General features: G+C 39.7%; 1 protein-coding gene across 4 annotated transcripts in view; it reads left to right on the top strand.

Moving 5' to 3' along the window:
* CFAP61 (cilia and flagella associated protein 61) overlaps nucleotides 1-17498 on the top strand; it is a 406566-nt gene that overhangs the window by 162760 nt on the left and 226308 nt on the right. For all 4 annotated transcript variants that reach the window (XM_057502682.1, XM_057502680.1, XM_057502681.1 and 1 more), the window contains exon 9: nucleotides 11829-11920. In XM_057502682.1, coding sequence (XP_057358665.1) covers nucleotides 11829-11920 — 92 coding nt within the window. The remainder of the gene's footprint in view (nucleotides 1-11828; nucleotides 11921-17498) is intronic.

The raw sequence follows: 17498 nt of genomic DNA, 5'->3' as shown, positions 1-17498 counted from the left end.
AATGGTTAGCTTTTTATTTCTTTGCATATTTATGCCCTGTAGCTTCTATGCCCAGCATTTGTCTTGAGGTATCTTTACCACTTGGAAGAATTGTGATACTCGGTAAATTTGATATGAGGCACGAATTCTATTTAAGGGTTGTAGTTAGGAAGGAAGAAGAAAAGCTATAGAAGTAGCAGGCAGAAGAAAACATGGGAAGATTGATTACTTCTTTCACATATCTTCTTGTAGAGTAACTTCAGCATGTATAGGTTTTAAGCTACTACTTAAATTGCGTACACACATTAACATAATAGGAGTATAGTTACATAACCAAAGCATATCTGTAATTACCAGCCATCTCCAGTGAAACCAAGAAAACCAGTTAGGCACCTTAGGCATTTGTGAAAACTTTTCTATGATATGGTGGATATTGTCCAACTGAACTTGAACAGTCAGAGAAATCAGACAAATTAAAACAACCCATTCCTGGGGAATGTTCACATCCCTTATGTTCTTTTAACAGTAAATAGTCTGTTGTTATAAGATTTTGGAGTGCTACAATTTGCACTTCTCCTAATTCTTGGTTGAGCTCCAACAGTATAGATCCAGTCAAATTAGTTGTTTTACTGTATGCACAGGCCAGCTTAGATATCTCCTTCATTCCCATGGCAAGTCCAGGAGCTGGTGGGATGAGTGCATCTACAGCTGTAGCAGTGCGTGGATCTTCGTTGGGGTTTTTTGATGATCATCTTCTGGCATGAGTCTTCCAGAGAGTGCTGATGTTGGAAGTTCTTTTTCATATCGTATCTTAGTTCATTTTCGGGGTAGCCAAATTAGGCTTTGATCCTCTGTATAAACACAAACAGACCCTTTGCCTATACTTTTATATGTCCTTTATATCATTGTGTAGAACTCATTGGAGGTTACCACACAGGAACTGCTTTTTTTTTTTGTTATCATTAATCTACACTTATATGACGAATATTATGTTTACTAGGCTCTCCCCTTTACCAGGTTCCGCCCTATAAACCCCTTTACAGTCACTGTCTATCAGCATAGCAAAATGTTGTAGAATCACTCCTTGCCTTCTCTGTGTTGTACAGCCCTCCCTTTTCTCCTACCCCCCCATGCATGCTAATCTTAATACCACCCTACTTCTCCCCCCCTTATCCCTCCCTACCCACCCATCCTCCCCAGTCCCTTTCCCTTTGGTACCTGTTAGTCCATTCTTGAGTTCTGTGATTCTGCTGCTGTTTTGTTCCTTCAGTTTTTCCTTTGTTCTTATATTCCACAGATAAGTGAAATCATTTGGTATTTCTCTTTGTCCACTTGGCTTGTTTCACTGAGCATAATACCCTCCAGCTCCATCCATGTTGCTGCAAATGGTTGGATTTGCCCTTTCCTTATGGCTGAGTAGTATTCCATTGTGTATATGTACCACATCTTCTTTATCCATTCATCTATCGATGGACATTTAGGTTGCTTCCAATTCTTGGCTATTGTAAATAGTGCTGCGATAAACATAGGGGTGCACTGATCTTTCTCATACTTGATTGCCGCATTCTTAGGGTAAATTCCTAGGAGTGCAATTCCTGGGTCAAATGGTAGGTCTGTTTTGAGCATTTTGATGTACCTCCATACTGCTTTCCACAATGGTTGAAGTAACTTACATTCCCACCAGCAGTGTAGGAGGGTTCCCCTTTCTTCAGAGCCTCGCCAACATTTGTTATTGTTTGTCTTTTGAATGGCAGCCATCCTTACTGGTGTGAGGTGATACCTCATTGTAGTTTTAGTTTGCATTTCTCTGATAATTAGTGATGTAGAGCATCTTTTCATGTGTCTATTGGCTATCTGTATTTCTTTTTTGGAGAACTGTTCAGTTCCTCTGCCCATTTCTTAATTGGGTTATTTGTTTTTTGTTTGTTGAGGCGTGTGAGCTCTTTATATATTCTGAATGTCAAGCCTTTATCGGATGTGTCATTTTCAAATATATTCTCCCATACGGTAGAGATCCTTTTTCTTCTATTGATGGTGTCTTTTGCTGTACAAAAGCTTTTCATCTTAATATAGTCCCACTTACTCATTTTTGCTGTTGTTTTCCTTGCCCGGGGAGATATGTTCCAGAAGAGGTCACTCATGTTTGTGTCTAAAAGGTTTTTGCCTATGTTTTCTTCCAAGAGTTTAATGGTTTCATGACTTACATTCACGTCTTTGATCCATTTGGAGTTTACTTTTGTATATGGGGTTAGACAATGGTCCAGTTTCATTTTCCTCCATGTAGCTGTCCAGTTTTGCCAGCACCATCTGTTGAAGAGACTGTCATTTCGCCATTGTATGTCCATGGCTTCTTTACCAAATATTAGTTGACCATATATGTCTGGGTTAATGTCTGGATTCTCTAGTCTGTTCCATTGGTCTGTGGCTCTGTTCTTGTGCCAGTACCAAATTGTCTGATTACTATGGCTTTATAGTAGAGCTTGAAGTTGGGGAGTGAGATCCCCCCTACTTTATTCTTCTTTCTCAGGATTGCTTTGGCTATTCGGGGTCTTTGGTTTTTCCATATGAATTTTTGAATTATTTGTTCCAGTTCATTGAAGAATGTTGCTGGTAGTTCCATAGGGATTGCATCAAATCTGTATATTGCTTTGGGCAGGATGGCCATTTTGACGATATTAATTCTTCCTAGCCACGAGCATGGGATGAGTTTCCATCTGTTAGTGTCCCCTTTAATTTCTTTTAAGAGTGACTTGTAGTTTTCAGAGTATAAGTCTTTCACTTCTTTGGTTAGGTTTATTCCTAGGTTTTTTTTTTTTTTTGATGCAATTGTGAATGGAGCTGTTTTCCTGATTTCTCTTTCTATTGGTTCATTGTTAGTGTATAGGAAAGCCATAGATTTCCGTGTCTTGATTTTGTATCCTGCAGCTTTGCTGTATTCCTATATCAGTTCTAGTAGTTTTCGGGTGGATTATTTAGGGTTTTTTATGTACAATATCATGTCATCTGCAAATAGTGACAGTTTAACTTCTTCTCTACCAATCTGGATTCCTTGTATTTCTTTGTTTTGTCTGATTGCCATGGCTAGGACCTCCAGTATTATGTTAAATAACAGTGGGGAGAGTGGGCATCCCTGTCTAGTTCCCGATCTCATAGGAAATGCTTTCAGCTTCTCGCTGTTCAATATAATGTTGGCTGTGAGTTTATCATAGATGGCCTTTATTATTTTGAAGTACTTGCCCTCTATTCCCATTTTGCTGAGAGTTTTTAACATGAATGGATGTTGAACTTTGTCAAATGCCTTTTCAGCATCTATGGAGATGATCATGTGGTTTCTGTCTTTCTTTTTGTTGATGTGGTGGATGATGTTGATTGACTTTCGAATGTTGTACCATCCTTGCATGCCTGTGATGAATCCCACTTGATCATGGTGTATGATCCTTTTGATGTATTTTTGAATTTGGTTTGCTAATATTTTGTTTAGTATTTTTGCATCTATGTTCATCAGGGATATTGGTCTGTAGTTTTCTTTTTTGGTGGGGTCTTTGCCTGGTTTTGGAATTTGGGTGATGTTGGCTTCATAGAATGAGTTTGGGAGTATCCCCTCCTCCTCAAATCTTTGGAAAAACTTTAAGGAGAATGGGTATTATGTCTTCCCTGTATGTCTGATAAAATTCCGAGGTAAATCCATCTGGCCTGGGGGTTTTGTTCTTTGGTAGTTTTTTTTATTACCGCTTCAATTCTGTTACTGGTAATTGGTCTGTTTAGATTTTCTGTTTCTTTCTGGGTCAGTCTTGGAAGGTTGTATTTTTCTAGGAAGTTGTCCATTTCTCCTAGGTTTCCCAGCTTGTTAGCATATAGGTTTTCATAGTCTTCTCTAATAATTCTTTGTATTTCTGTGTGGTCCGTCGTGATACTTCCTTTCTCGTTTCTGATACTGTTGATTTGTGTTGACTCTCTTTTCTTCTTAATAAGTCTGGCTTGAGGCTTATCTATTTTGTTTATTTTCTCGAATAACCAGCTCTTGGTTTCATTGATTTTTGCTATTGTTTTCTTCTTCTCAATTTTATTTATTTCGTCTCTGATCTTTATTATGTCCCTCCTTCTGCTGACCTTAGGCCTCATCTGTTCTTCTTCTTCCAATTTCGATAATTGTGACATTAGGCCATTCATTTGGGATTGCTCTTCCTTTTTAAAATATGCTTGGATTGCTATATACTTTCCTCTTAAGACTGCTTTCCTGCGTCCCCCAGAAGTTGGGGCTTAGCGTTGTTGTTGTCATTTGTTTCCATATATTGCTGGATCTCCATTTTGATTTGGTCATTGATCCATTGATTATTTAAGAGCGTTTTGTTAAGCCTCCATGTGTTTGTGAGCCTCTTTGCTTTCTTTGTACAGTTTATTTCTAGTTTTATGCCTTTGTGGTCTGAAAAGTTGTTTGGTAGTATTTCAATCTTTTGGAATTTTATGAGGCTCTTTTTGTGGCCTAGTATGTGGTCTATTCTGGAGAATGTTCCATGTGCACTTGAGAAGAATGTATATCCTGTTGCTTTTGGATGTAGAGTTCTATAGATGTCTTTTAGGTCCATCTGCTCTACTATGTTGTTCAGTGCTTCCGTGTCCTTACTTATTTTCTGCCCGGTGGATCTATCCTTTGGGGTGAGTGGTGTGTTGATGTCTCCTAGAATGAATGCATTGCAGTCTATATCCCCCTTTAGTTCTGTTAGTATTTGTTTCACATATGCTGGTGCTCCTGTGTTGGGAGCATATATATTTAGAATGGTTATATCCTCTTGTTTGACTGAGCCCTTTATCATTATGTAGTCTCCTTCTTTATCTCTCATTACTTTCTTTGTTTTGAAGTCTATTTTGTCTGATATTAGTACTGCAACCCCTGCTTTCTTCTCGCTGTTGTTTGCTTGAAATATGTTTTTCCATCCTTGGACTTTTAGTCTGTACATGTCTTTGGGTTTGAGGTGACTTTCTTGTAAGCAGCATATATGGGTCTTCCTTTTTTATCCATTCTATTACTCTATGTCTTTTGATTGTTGCATTCATCCCATTAACATTCAGGGTGACTATTGAAAGATATGTACTTATTGCCATGGCAGGCTTTAAATTCGTGGTTACCAAAGGTTCAAGGTTAGCCTCTTTAGTATCTTACTGCCTAACTTAGCTCGCTTTTTGAGCTGTTATATACACTGTCTGGAGATTCTTTTCTTCTCTCCCTTCTTGTTCCTCCTCCTCGATTCTTCATATGTTGGGTGTTTTGTGCTGTGCTCTTTCTAGGAGTGCTCCCATCTAGAGCAATCCCTGTAAGATGTTCTGTAGAGGTGGTTTGTGGAAAGCAAATTCCCTCAGCTTTTGTTTGTCTGGGAATTGTTTAATCCCACCATCATATTTGAATGATAGTCGTGCTGGATACAGTATCCTTGGTTCAAGGCCCTTCTGTTTCATTGTATTAAATATATCATGCCATTCTCTTCTGGCCTGTAGGGTTTCTTTTGAGAAATCTGATGTTAGCCTGATGGGTTTTCCTTTATAGGTGACCTTTTTCTCTCTAGCTGCCTTTAAAACTCTTTCCTTGACCTTGTTCTTTGCCACTTTAATTATTATGGCAACTATTATTTCAATTCAATTATTTAATTATTAGGACAACTTGGTGTTGTCCTCCTTGGATCCTTTCTGTTGGGGGTTCTGTGTATTTCCGTGGTCTTTTCGATTATTTCCTCCCCCAGTTTGGGGAAGTTTTCAGCAATTATTTCTTCTAAGATTCTTTCCATCTCTTTTCCTCTCTCTTCTTCTTTTGGGACTCCTATAATATAGATACTGTTCCTTTTGGATTGGTCACACAGTTCTCTTAATATTGTTTCATTCCTGGAGATCCTTTTGTCTCTCTCTATGTCAGCTTCTATGCGTTCCTGTTCTCTGATTTCAGTTCCATCAATGGCCTCTTGCATCCTATCCATTCTGCTTATAAACCCTTCCAGAGTGTTTCATTTCTGTGTTCTCCTTTCTGGCATGTGTGATCTCCCTCCAGACTTCATCCCATTTCTCTTGCGCATTTCTCTGCATCTCTGTCAGCATGTTTATGATTCTTATTTTGAATTCTTTTTAAGGAAGACTGGTTATGTCTGTCTCCTTCTCTGGTGTTGTCTCTGTGATCTTTGTCTGCCTGTAGCTTTGCCTTTTCATGGTGATAGGAATAGTTTGCAGAGCTGGACGAGTGACGGCTGGAAGAACTTCCTTTCTTGTTGGTTTGTGGCCCTCCTCTCCTGGTAGAACAGCGACCTCTAGTGGCTTGTGCTGCGCAGCTGTGTGCAGACAGTTTCTGCTTCCTGTCTGGCTGCTATGGAGTTTATCTCCGCTGTTGCTGTGGGCGTGGCCTGGCTCAGGCAACTACTCCAAAGTGGTGGAGTCGCGTTGGAGCGGGAGTGGCTGGGAGGCTATTTATCTCCGTAAGGGGCCTCCGTGCTCCCTGCAGCCCAGGGGTTAGAATGCCCAGAGATCCCCGGATTCCCTACCTCTGGATTAAGTGTCCCACCCTGCCCCTTTAAGACTTTCAAAAAGCACCCCCCAAAACAAAACAACCACCACAAAAAAAAAAATTTTTTTAATTAAAAAAAAATGTGGCCGCTCGTTTTTCTTTATTCTCCGGTGCCAGCCTCAGGTGTCTGCTCACCAGTCTTTCTGCCCTGTTTCTCTATTATTGGGGTCCCTATCCCTTTAAGTCTACCAAAAAGCGCTTGCCAAAAAAAAAAAAAAAATGGGCGCTCGCTTTTCTGGTGTCCTCCTGCGCCAGGCCACCAGTGCCTGCTCAGTGTTATTGCTGCCCTTTTTCCTTAGTATTGGGGTCCCTATCCCTTTAAGACTTCCAAAAAGCGCTCGCCAAAACAAAGCAGCAAAAAAAAAAAAAATTGGTCGCGCGCTTTTCTTATGTCCTCTGGCGCCCGGCCTCCAGTGCCCGCTCACTGTTCTTGCTGCCCTGTTTCCCTAGTATCCAGGGCCCCCTGGGCACGTACTGTGTCTGGTCCCCGATGGCTGGGGCTGGGTGTTCGGCAGTCCTGGGCTCCATCTCCCTCCCGCTCCACCTATTCCTCTCCTGCTGGGATTTGGGGGATGGGCGCTCGGCTCCTGCCACGCAGGGGCTTGTATCTTACCCCCTTCGCGAGGCGCTGGGTTCTCTCAGGTGCGGATGTGGTCTGGATATTGTCCTGTGTCCTCTGGTCTTTATTCTAGGAATGGTTGTCTTTGTTATATTTTCATAGATAAATGTGTTTTTCGGAGGAGATTTCCACTGCTCTACTCACATCCTAGATCTGGTAGTTTTGGAGTGGATTCTTTAAGGTTTTTTTATGTACAGTATCATATGATCAACAAACAGTGACAGTTTAACTTCTTCCTTACCAATATGGATGCCCTTTACTTCTTTGTGTTGTCTAATTTCTGTGACAATTATCTCCATAACTATGTTGAATGAAAGTGGCGAGAGTGAGCATCCTTGTCTTGTTCCCGACCTTAAAGGAAAAGCTTTCAGCTTCTCACTGTTAAGTATGATGCTCACTGTGGGTTTGTCTTATATGGCCTTTATTATGTTGAGGTACTTGCCCTCTATACCCATTTTGTTGAGAGTTTTTATCATGAATGGATGTTGAATTTTGTCAAATGCTTTTTTGGCATCTATGGAGATGAGCGTATGGTTTTTGTCCTTTTTATTGATGTGATGGATGATGTTGATGGATTTTCTAATATTGTACCATCCTTGCATCCGCTGAATAAATCCTATTTGATCATGGTGGATGATCTTTTTGATATATTTTTAAATTCGGTTTGCTAATATTTTGTTAAGTATTTTTGCATCTATATTTATCACGGATATTGGTCTGTAATTTTCTTTTTCTGTGGTGTCTTTGCCTGGTTTTGGTATTAGAGTGATGCTGGTCTGGCCTCATAGAATGAGTTTGGAAGTATTCCCTCTTCTTCTGCTTTTTGGAAAACTTTACCAATAGTTAACTTCTTTACTATCTCAGAGTCTAACTTAACTCACTCAATATGCTATTACAAACACAATCTAAAGGTTCTTTTTTTTCTTCTCCTTTTTCTTCCTCCTCCATTCTTTGTATATTAGGTATCATATTCTGTACTCTTTGTCCATCCCTTGACTGACTTTGGGGGTAGTTGATTTAATTTTGCATTTGCTTAGTAATTAGCTGTTCTACTTTCTTTATATTTGTTTTATTACCTCTAGTGACAGCTATTAAACCTTAGGAACACTTCCATCTATAGCGGTCCCTCTAAAATACACTGTAGAGGGAGGTAAATTCTCTCAGCTTTTGTTTATCTGGAAATTGTTTAATCACTCCTTCAAATTTAAATGATAATCTTGCCAGATAAAGTATTCTTGGTTTGAGGTCCTTTCTTTTCATTGCATTAACTATATCATGCCACTCCCTTCTGGCCTGTAAGGTTTCTGGTAATATGTCTGATGATAGCCTGATGGGCTTTCCTTTGTATGTGATCTTATTTCTCTCTCTGGCTGCTTTTAATAGTCTGTCATTATCCTTGATCTTTGCCATTTTAATTACTATATGTCTTGGTGTTGTCTTCCTTGGGTCCCTTGTGTTTGGAGATCTGTGCACCTCCATGGCCTGAGAGACTATCTCCTTCCCAAGATTGGGGAAGTTTTCACCAATTACCTCCTCAAAGACACTTCCTATCCCTTTTTCTCTCTCTTCTTCTTTTGGTACCCCTATAATATGAATATTGTTCCACTTGGATTCGTCACACAGTGCTCTCAATATTCTTTCATTCTTAGAGATCCTTTTTTCTCTCTGTGTCTTAGCTTCTTTGTATTCCTCTTCTCTCTTTTTCATTTATCGTCCCCTCCACCATGTCTAATTTGCTTTTAAAACCTTTCATTGTATGTTTCATTTGTGATACTGTGTTCCATAATGATTGGATCTCTTACTGGAATTCATTCCTGAGTTATTGAATATTTTTCTGTACCTCCATGAGCATGTTTATGATTTTTATTTTGAAATCTCTTTTAGGAAGATTCATGAGTTTGGTTTCATTTGACTCTTTTCTGGTGTATGTATGATTTTGCTTTGAACCAGGTTTCTTTGTCATTTCATATTTGTATGTTGTGCCCTCTAGTGCCCAGAAGCTCAACTCTCTGGAGCTGCTCAATCCCTGAAGCAATGTCAGGGGTCACAGGGGAGCAGTGTTGGTGCCTGGGGGGGAAGAAAGAGCTGTTTCCTGCTTCCCAGCTGCTATGCCTGTCTCCACTGCCAGAACCAGTGGGCCGAGCACACAAGTATAAACGTCTGTGCTTTGCATTTGTAGCTGCTGTGGGCGGGGCTTCCCTCTGGCTGGCCTGATGCCAGGGCAGGGTTTGCTGGTTTGCGAGCCAGATGGGGCTTTCTGGGAGGAAGGTGCAGCAGGCTGCTGTCACAGAGGGGGGCCTTGGAGCTACATAGCCAGCCAGGGTGCTGGGGTGCCTAAAGATTGGGAATGTTACCAAACTGCTGGACAGAGTACACCTGGAAAATTTTGTCTACCTGTCCTTTCTCCTGAGCAGTAAGCTCTGTGCAATCCTTGACCCTTTAGCAGCACTCCCACTGTTAGGAAGTCTCTCAGACTGTCCCCCTTTCTTTTGTCCCAGAGAAGCTGGATGTGGATCCCTGTTTTCCAAAAGTGCATGGGATCTCAGTCTTTCCAGGTGTTCTGCCTGCCTTAGCTTTTCAACCCCCTTAATCCCCTGAGTACCATGTAATGTAGGTTTGTGCTCACAGAGCAGATCTCCAGAGCTAGGTGTTCAGCAGTCCCAGGTCTCCACTGCTCCTCACTCCATTTCTTTTCATCCTGCCAGTGAGCTGGGGTTGGGGAAGGGCTTGGGTTCTGCTGAATCACAGCTTTGGTATGTTACCCTTTTCTGTGAGGTCTATTCTTTTCTCCAGGTGTATGCTGCCTGCTATAGCCCTTTTTCCTGTTGCTCTTTCAGGATTAGTTGTATTAATTATATTTTCTTATTATATGCAGTTTTAGAAGGAGCCCTCTCTCCTCTCACGCCGCCATCTGTAATCCTTCTTGTTCACTTTTTTATTGTGTTTTTTTGTGGTTCTTCAAATTTGAAACTTAAAATAGGAAAAGACTACCTTTTTAAAAACTAAGGTAAAACTCAAGAATATGGATTTATTGAAATGTGGGATATTTTAAATTCAGAAATGTTTGCTGCTGAGCAAGATGAGTCGATCATAGAACTGCTACCTTTAAGAGGTGTATTGACTGGACCGGGCATGAGGGAACCTTCTGGGTGTTGAAAATGCTTTAATTATTCACTTGGGTGGTTGTTATATGACAGTAGATATATGTAGAAGTTCACATATTTTTCCATATGTGTGTTTTTTCTCAGCAGTAAAGTAAGTTAACCTAAAATGCATGTTGCTCTTGTTGTCATGAGAGTATCAGAAACCCCATATAGATTATTGGGAGACTTTGGCAAGGAGAAGGACATATTCAGACCTAGAGACATGATGCATTTTCTTCTTCCCAAAGCATCTTTCTTCAAAGAGGTATTTTTTAAGTCCTTTGGTCCTTTATGCCAAAGAGCTTCACATTTTGTTGGGATGTGATTCTACCTTCAACATTTTGCACCTTTTTGTCTATGCCCTTTACATCTCCCTGGGCACCTAATTTTTCTCTTAAAATTTCATTCTATTTCATTCACCAGATGCAGGCATAGGACATGAGTAATATGTGAATTTTGGATTGAGGTATCTGCATGGGCTATTGCCCTAGCTGGCACTAGAAGAACAGGGGGCGAGGAAGAAGCAGAGAGAATCTGGGCTACCTCTAGTGCCGCAGCATCTGAAGTAATGGTTAGAAACAAGAAGACACCACATCAGGCCTATGATGGTAGAGGCACCTCTGGAGCGTCTGGCCAGCTCAGGGTCCCAGTTGCATCAGTAGTGGCACTTCTAAGAGGGGCAGGACCTTGGCAGAGCATCCTAGGGATGCTCTGCGCTAAGGCCCAAATGCTGCATTCAGTTGTCATGGCTGAGAATCCCCCAGCAGACTAGGCACAGGGTGAGCCTGAAAGGAGGAGGTATGGGTGGGGAAGATGGGGAGGGAAGGGGAGAAGGACAGACAGGAATAGAGACAGATAGAGAGACAGAAGTAAAATAGGTAGGGAGAAAGACACACAGAGTAAAAGAACAGAAAAGGCAGAAGGAGGAAGAAGAAAAAAAGCTCTTTGAAATAATGGAAAATTGATTTTTCCTGCTGTGATTTTCAGTGAAGGTTAAATACATGAACACTACCCTGATCATTGGTTTTCCAGAATATAGTAAAACAATTCTCAGCTCCAGTTCTTCTTCCTTAGAAAATAGAAAAGTGACAGTTCAGCCTAGTTAGATTTGTTCACTGTGCTGGCCTTTGGGGTTCAGAAAGCAGTGACCCAGCTGGCTGTGTTCTTTTCCACATTTCATCTTAAAATTGTTCCAAAGTCTGCCATCCAGGGAGTTCATAACCAGTTGTTTGCCAACTTCAAAGGGAGCTCTAAGGAAAGGATCACCAGCTCAGCAACTAGCAGAGGTCAAGGGCCTTCTGGGTGCCAGGCCAGTCCCAGGCCCATCACTGGCATCATCTTATCTCCATCAGGTGGATGAGGTCAGAATTGGGATGGGCTGCAAAGGCCCTTTTATTTCCACTTCATGGTAATGCCCTCTGCAATATAATTCTTCAGATATGCTGCAGTTTTGAAACACATTACCATGCTGTCTTCAATTTTCTACAGTTCTGCAGATATTTATCATCTATCTTCTGTCCTTATGCTTCTCTTTCTCTCAAAGATGCTGAGCTCAGGAGTAGCAGCCAGGGTTCCCAACAGAAAGCTGAGGAGCCACAGGAGCCTGTCTCTCCAGAGGTGGTGGAAAGCATCCAGGTAACAGATATCATTCCCCCATGCCTGAGACCCAGGCGTGGGCCTGGGGGCTGTTTGTGCCATCAGGGCCAGGGGTGTTCCTAGTGCTGGGGTTATTATCTGAGAAGCTCTCATGTGTGATGCAGAAATGACTTCATTAGCATCAAGATCAGGGAGACATGGACTGGGAGGAAATAGGTCATGTGTTTATAATGAACAAATTAGAGCCTTACTGCTATCTTCAAAAATACAGGTCAGAACGGAATTTCATCCCTTCTCTACCTTCTCACCCATTCTCTGATTTCAGGAGACTGAGGCAGATATAGCTTTTCATTTAAAGCCAACTAGAAAATTCAACTTTCTAAAGAGACTTCCTGTCCACATACTCACATCAGGTAGAACTTTCCTTCCTTGCTTAAGGGAGCACTGCAAAGCTACACAAACTCCCCACAAAGCTCTCTGGAGAGCTGCTGGTCCTACAGGAGCCTCCCCACCCTCCTGATGTCAGGGTGATGCTGATAGAGCTCTGCATGTTCTGCTGTCCTACCCTAAAGAGGGGGTAAGCCCACATGCCATCCATGTAATATATTACATAGGACTTGGTGGGTGGGCCCAAGGATCCAGCCATTACTCCATCTGTGCAAGCCTCACCACTGATGGGTTTACAGTAATGTAAACATATGTATTGGGCTCTGGGTCCTCACATGCTCCTACAGGACCTCAGGGAATGTCCCTTGTGTCCTCAGGAGCAAGGCCTTGATGAAGGGGTGGGGCAGGAGTGGAGGAGAACAAATGGGCACCTTCTATGCTAACATTGTCAGTCTGGTCCTACATCAGATTGGTGTCTTGCCACACAGCTCCTACAGCTTCTGGTCCTCCTGACTCCTCCATCCAGCTGGGCCCAAAAGAACCCATCCCTAAGCCCAGGATGGGAGCACATGCAGTGCCACTGCTTCCTGAACTCCAGCTCCAAGCTCTCTTTTTTTCTCTTTTCCAACCTTAAACAAAACAATGTTCCCTTTGCCCATCAATTCATGCAAAGAAAATCTTCATAAGAAGAGGAGGGAGTGAGGACCCTTTAGCATTTGTCTCTGTGGAAGATGCATCCTTATCCCCCACACCACAAAAAGACATAACCTGTAGCTGATTGGATATTGTATTTCAGGTGCTGATTTAGTTTCTGCCAGGACATCAGGCACTCAGTGGTCAGGCACTCTGCTACGTTCTGAGGATACTTAAAAGACTAAAACACAGCCTTAGTCTTGAAGATATGGGGGAAAGGAAAGCCTAAATCAGTATGCGAAATATCCCAGAAGAAGGAACTGAGGGATATCTGAACCTTTTAAAGAAGGTTTTATGGCATGGATTAGATTGAGGGAAGTGAAGCTGATGAATGGAATTAATAATAAAAACAGTGCAAGGGATTTCTGCTTCTGGCAAAGGTGGAGTAACAGAGACTAGATTTACTTTCCTGCCTGAAACAACCAAAAAGTGGCAAAATATATGAAATGACAGTTTTTCAGACATTGCTTATCAGGTAGTGAAGGAGAGTGATACCTGAGAGATGAGACTCAAGCCAGGTGAATCCTCCAATTGCCTTGGCCTATTGCCTTGATAGAGTTCCAAGCCACAGCACTGGGCAGGAGAAACCAGTGGGGGCCCAGTGGACTTCCTGAGTTGAGACAGATCTGTAAGTCCGTGGAGACTAAAGCCACTAAGGTTTGGAGGACTGAGTATGAAAACGGAGAGAGCTCCACAGAAAGAGACGCTGAACACCAGCAGAGGGTCACTCATGTTTTCAGCTGACTACTGATCAGTGCATGCATATAAGGAAACTCCTGAAGGTTAGGCTGTGAAAAGAACCTCTCTGAAGGATTAGACTTAACAGTGCACAGTGCCCTTGCAAGGCTGGGAATAGTACCTGTTCCCATGTACCAGACTGGAGAACCTTATGACTTGCAAGGCATTGGGACAGTGCACAGAAGGGTCATGTATCAGTAGTGGGGAATAATTAGCTCTAGAGGGAACACTGTTCCAATCCTGTCTAACAGATCTTTAGAGCAATTAACAAAGGTTCAAACTGCTTCCAAGTAAACTTAACTGAGTCCCAGAACAAACTTCAAGAATATTTGTAGGAATGCAAAATTATCCAACACCCAACTAGGTTAAATCACAATGTTTAGAATCCAGTCAAAATTACTAGACACTCAAAAAACTGGAAACATATGATGCATAACATTGAGATAACTCAATCAATTGAAACTAACCAAGATCTGAAGCAGATGTTGAACTAGTAGACTAGCACACAAGAATATTAAAAGAGTTATTATAACTATGTAAGTTCTACTGGTTTAAAAGAGGCATAGAAGATATAAAAACACCACAAATAAAACTCCTTGAGATAAAAATTACAATTCATGTCATGAAAAATACACTGGCAAGATTGGACATTACAGAAAAAAAAGATTAGTGAACTTGTAGCAGAAATGAGAAAAAACAATCAGTGTGTCAGTGAACTGTGGGATAACTTCAAAGCACCTAATATGTGAGAAAAATCTTAAAAGTAGCCATAGAGATAAAAAGACAAATTGGGAATGGAGGAACAAAGATAAGAATTGCAGCAGATTTCTTGTTGGAAACAATGCAAACAAGGAGACGGTGGAGTCACATCTTTAAAAAACTGGGAGAAAATATACCATCAATCTAGAATTTTATACCAGCAATGTTTTTCAAAGATAGGGTGAAATAAAGACTTTTACCTACACACAAAAGGTGGAAGAATTCATCCCAGAAGATCCATACTATAAGAAATGTTAAAAGAAGTCCTTCAGGCAGAAGGAAAATGATATCAGGTAGAAATCTGGATCAACATAGATGAATGAAGAGCACTTGGAAATGGTGACTAAATGGGTAAACGTGTAGGATTTTGTTCTTATTATTTATGTATCTTTAAAAGATAATTGACTACTTAAATAAAATAAAAACAACAGTGTGGGGCTTATAACATATGTAAAAATATATGACAAGGATAGCACAAAGACCAAGAGGGGAGAAATGTATGCTATTGTAAAGTTATTTTACTATATCTGAAGTGGTATAATTGCCACCTCAAGATAGACTGTTGTAAGTTAAAGATGTATACTATAAACTCTAAAAAAAAATGCTACAGTTATAAATTGAATTCAGAATTATATCTAAAGCCTACAGCATTAAGTAGAATAATAAAAAGATACAATTAATCCAAAAGAAGGAAAAAAGGAAAAATAACAAAGAACAGATGGTGCAAATAGAAAATATATAGCAAGATGACAGACTTAAATGTAACCAATCAAATAATTACCTTAAATGTAAATGGTCTAAGTATTATAGTTAAAGAATATATAAGGCAGATATTGATTGGATTTTTAAAAAGCAAGACTACCTTTTATGTGGATTACAAAAATTTACTTTAAATATAAAGATACAGCAGGTTCAAATTAAAAGAATGCAAAAAGATACATTATATTAACACTATCAATAAAAAGGCTAGAGTAGCTTCATTCATTTCAGACAAAGTGAATTTCCAAACAAGGAGTTTTACTGGGAATAAAAAAAATAAAAAAGATATAACAATCCTAAAATATTTATATACCTAATAGCAGAACTTCAAAACATATGAAGCAAAAACTGATTGAACTGCAAAGAAAATAAATTTTAAAAGTCATACTTGGAGAGATCAATATCCTTCTCTTAATAATTGGTAGAACAAATAGACAGAAAATCAATAAGAATATAGAAGATTTTAAGAATACTATTGACCTGTTTGACCTAATGGACATTTACAGAACACTCTGCCCAACAAGAGCAAAAAACACATGTGCACATAGGACATTTATCAGGCAGACCATATTCTGGGCTACAAAAATAGGTCTCAGTGAATTTAAAGGATTCAAATCATCTAAAGTATGTTCTCTCACAACAAACAACATTACAAGAAAATAAAACTACAGATCAATAGCACTCATGAACACTGATGAGAAAATTCTAATAAAAATTTTAGTAAATTAAAACAATATATAAAATGAATAAAAGGGATAACACATCATGACAAAGTGGGGTTTATTCTGGGAGTGCAAATTTGGTTTAACATAAGGAAATCAATTAATGCAATTCACCATATTAACAAACTAAAAAGGACTATCTATATGTTTATCTCATAAAGGCAGGAAAGGCATTTGAAAATGCAACATTCACTCCTCATAAAAATTCTCAGATAATTAGTAATAGAAGACAACTTCTTCAATTTGATAGAAGATATTTTTGAAAAACCTACAGATAATATCATACTTAGTGGTAAAATACTGAAGGCTTTTCCACCATGATCAGGAACAAAATAAGAATGCCTGCTCTCACCACTTCAATTCAAAATTACACTGGAAGCACAAACCAGTGCAAAAAGACAGGAAAGAAACAAAAGGCACCCAGACTGGAAAGGAAGAATTAAAACTGTCTTTTACTCACAGATAACATTGTTGTCTAGAATCTACAGAACAGCTACTAGAACTAACAACTAATTTAGCAAATTGATATATATATACAAAATTACAAGTTCAATTTTATCTCCCTACAATAGCAATGAGCAATCAGAAATTGAAATAAATACCATTTACAATAGTACAAAGATACAAAATATTTACAGATAAATCTGACAAAAGTAAACTACAAAACATTTCTGAGAAAAATGAAAGATCTAAATAAATGGGAAATAGCTCATCTAAATGGTTTCAAAGACTCAATATTGCCAAGATTTCAATTCTTCCCAAGTTGATCACTACAATCCCAGTCAAAATATCAGGAGGAATTTTTAATAAAATTGAAAAATTGAATCCAAAATTCATATGGAAATGAAAAGGACATAGAATAGCCAAAACAACTTTGAAAAAAGAACAAAATTGTCAGACTAATACTACTGATTTAGAGACTTATTATTATAAAGTTCTTATAATGAAGACAGCCATAACAGACAGACATGATGTCAAGGTCAACAAACAGATTAATGGGACAGAGTAGAAGATCCAGAAATAGACTCAGCATATGATATATAGAGACAGAAAGCAGGTCATTGTTTGCTTGTGGTTGGCAAAGTGACACAGGGTGGGAAGGAGGCACAGAAACACGGAAGCTTTTAGGAGTGGTGTATATGTTAATTATTATTGTGCCATTTTTATGGGTACATAATAGGTCAAAACTTCTCAAAAGGTATACTTTAAATATATGCAGTTTACTGTATGTCAATTATACTTCAATAAAGCAGTTTTTTAAAAAAGCCTAGTGCAGCTTTCAAGTTACAAAGAATAAGAATAATGGAGTAATAACTGATATCTACAGAGAATTAGAAGGAATCTGCACTGTGCTAAGCATCTATCTATCTATCTATTTATCTATCCTTATTTTGGCCTTTTAACAACCCCTTTTTGCAGATGTGGAAACTGAGGCTTCATAACTTTCCCAATGCCATACATCCTGTAGGCAGTGGAGCCAGAATGTGAACCCAGGCAGCTTTTCCAGGGCTCAGGTTCTGAGTCACTGTGGGTCTGACGAATTCTTCTGTCTTTCCATT

Source organism: Manis pentadactyla, chromosome 5, assembly GCF_030020395.1.
Source record: "Manis pentadactyla isolate mManPen7 chromosome 5, mManPen7.hap1, whole genome shotgun sequence".
NCBI classification, from domain to species: domain Eukaryota; kingdom Metazoa; phylum Chordata; class Mammalia; order Pholidota; family Manidae; genus Manis; species Manis pentadactyla.
This window is presented reverse-complemented; position numbering and strand designations above follow the sequence as displayed.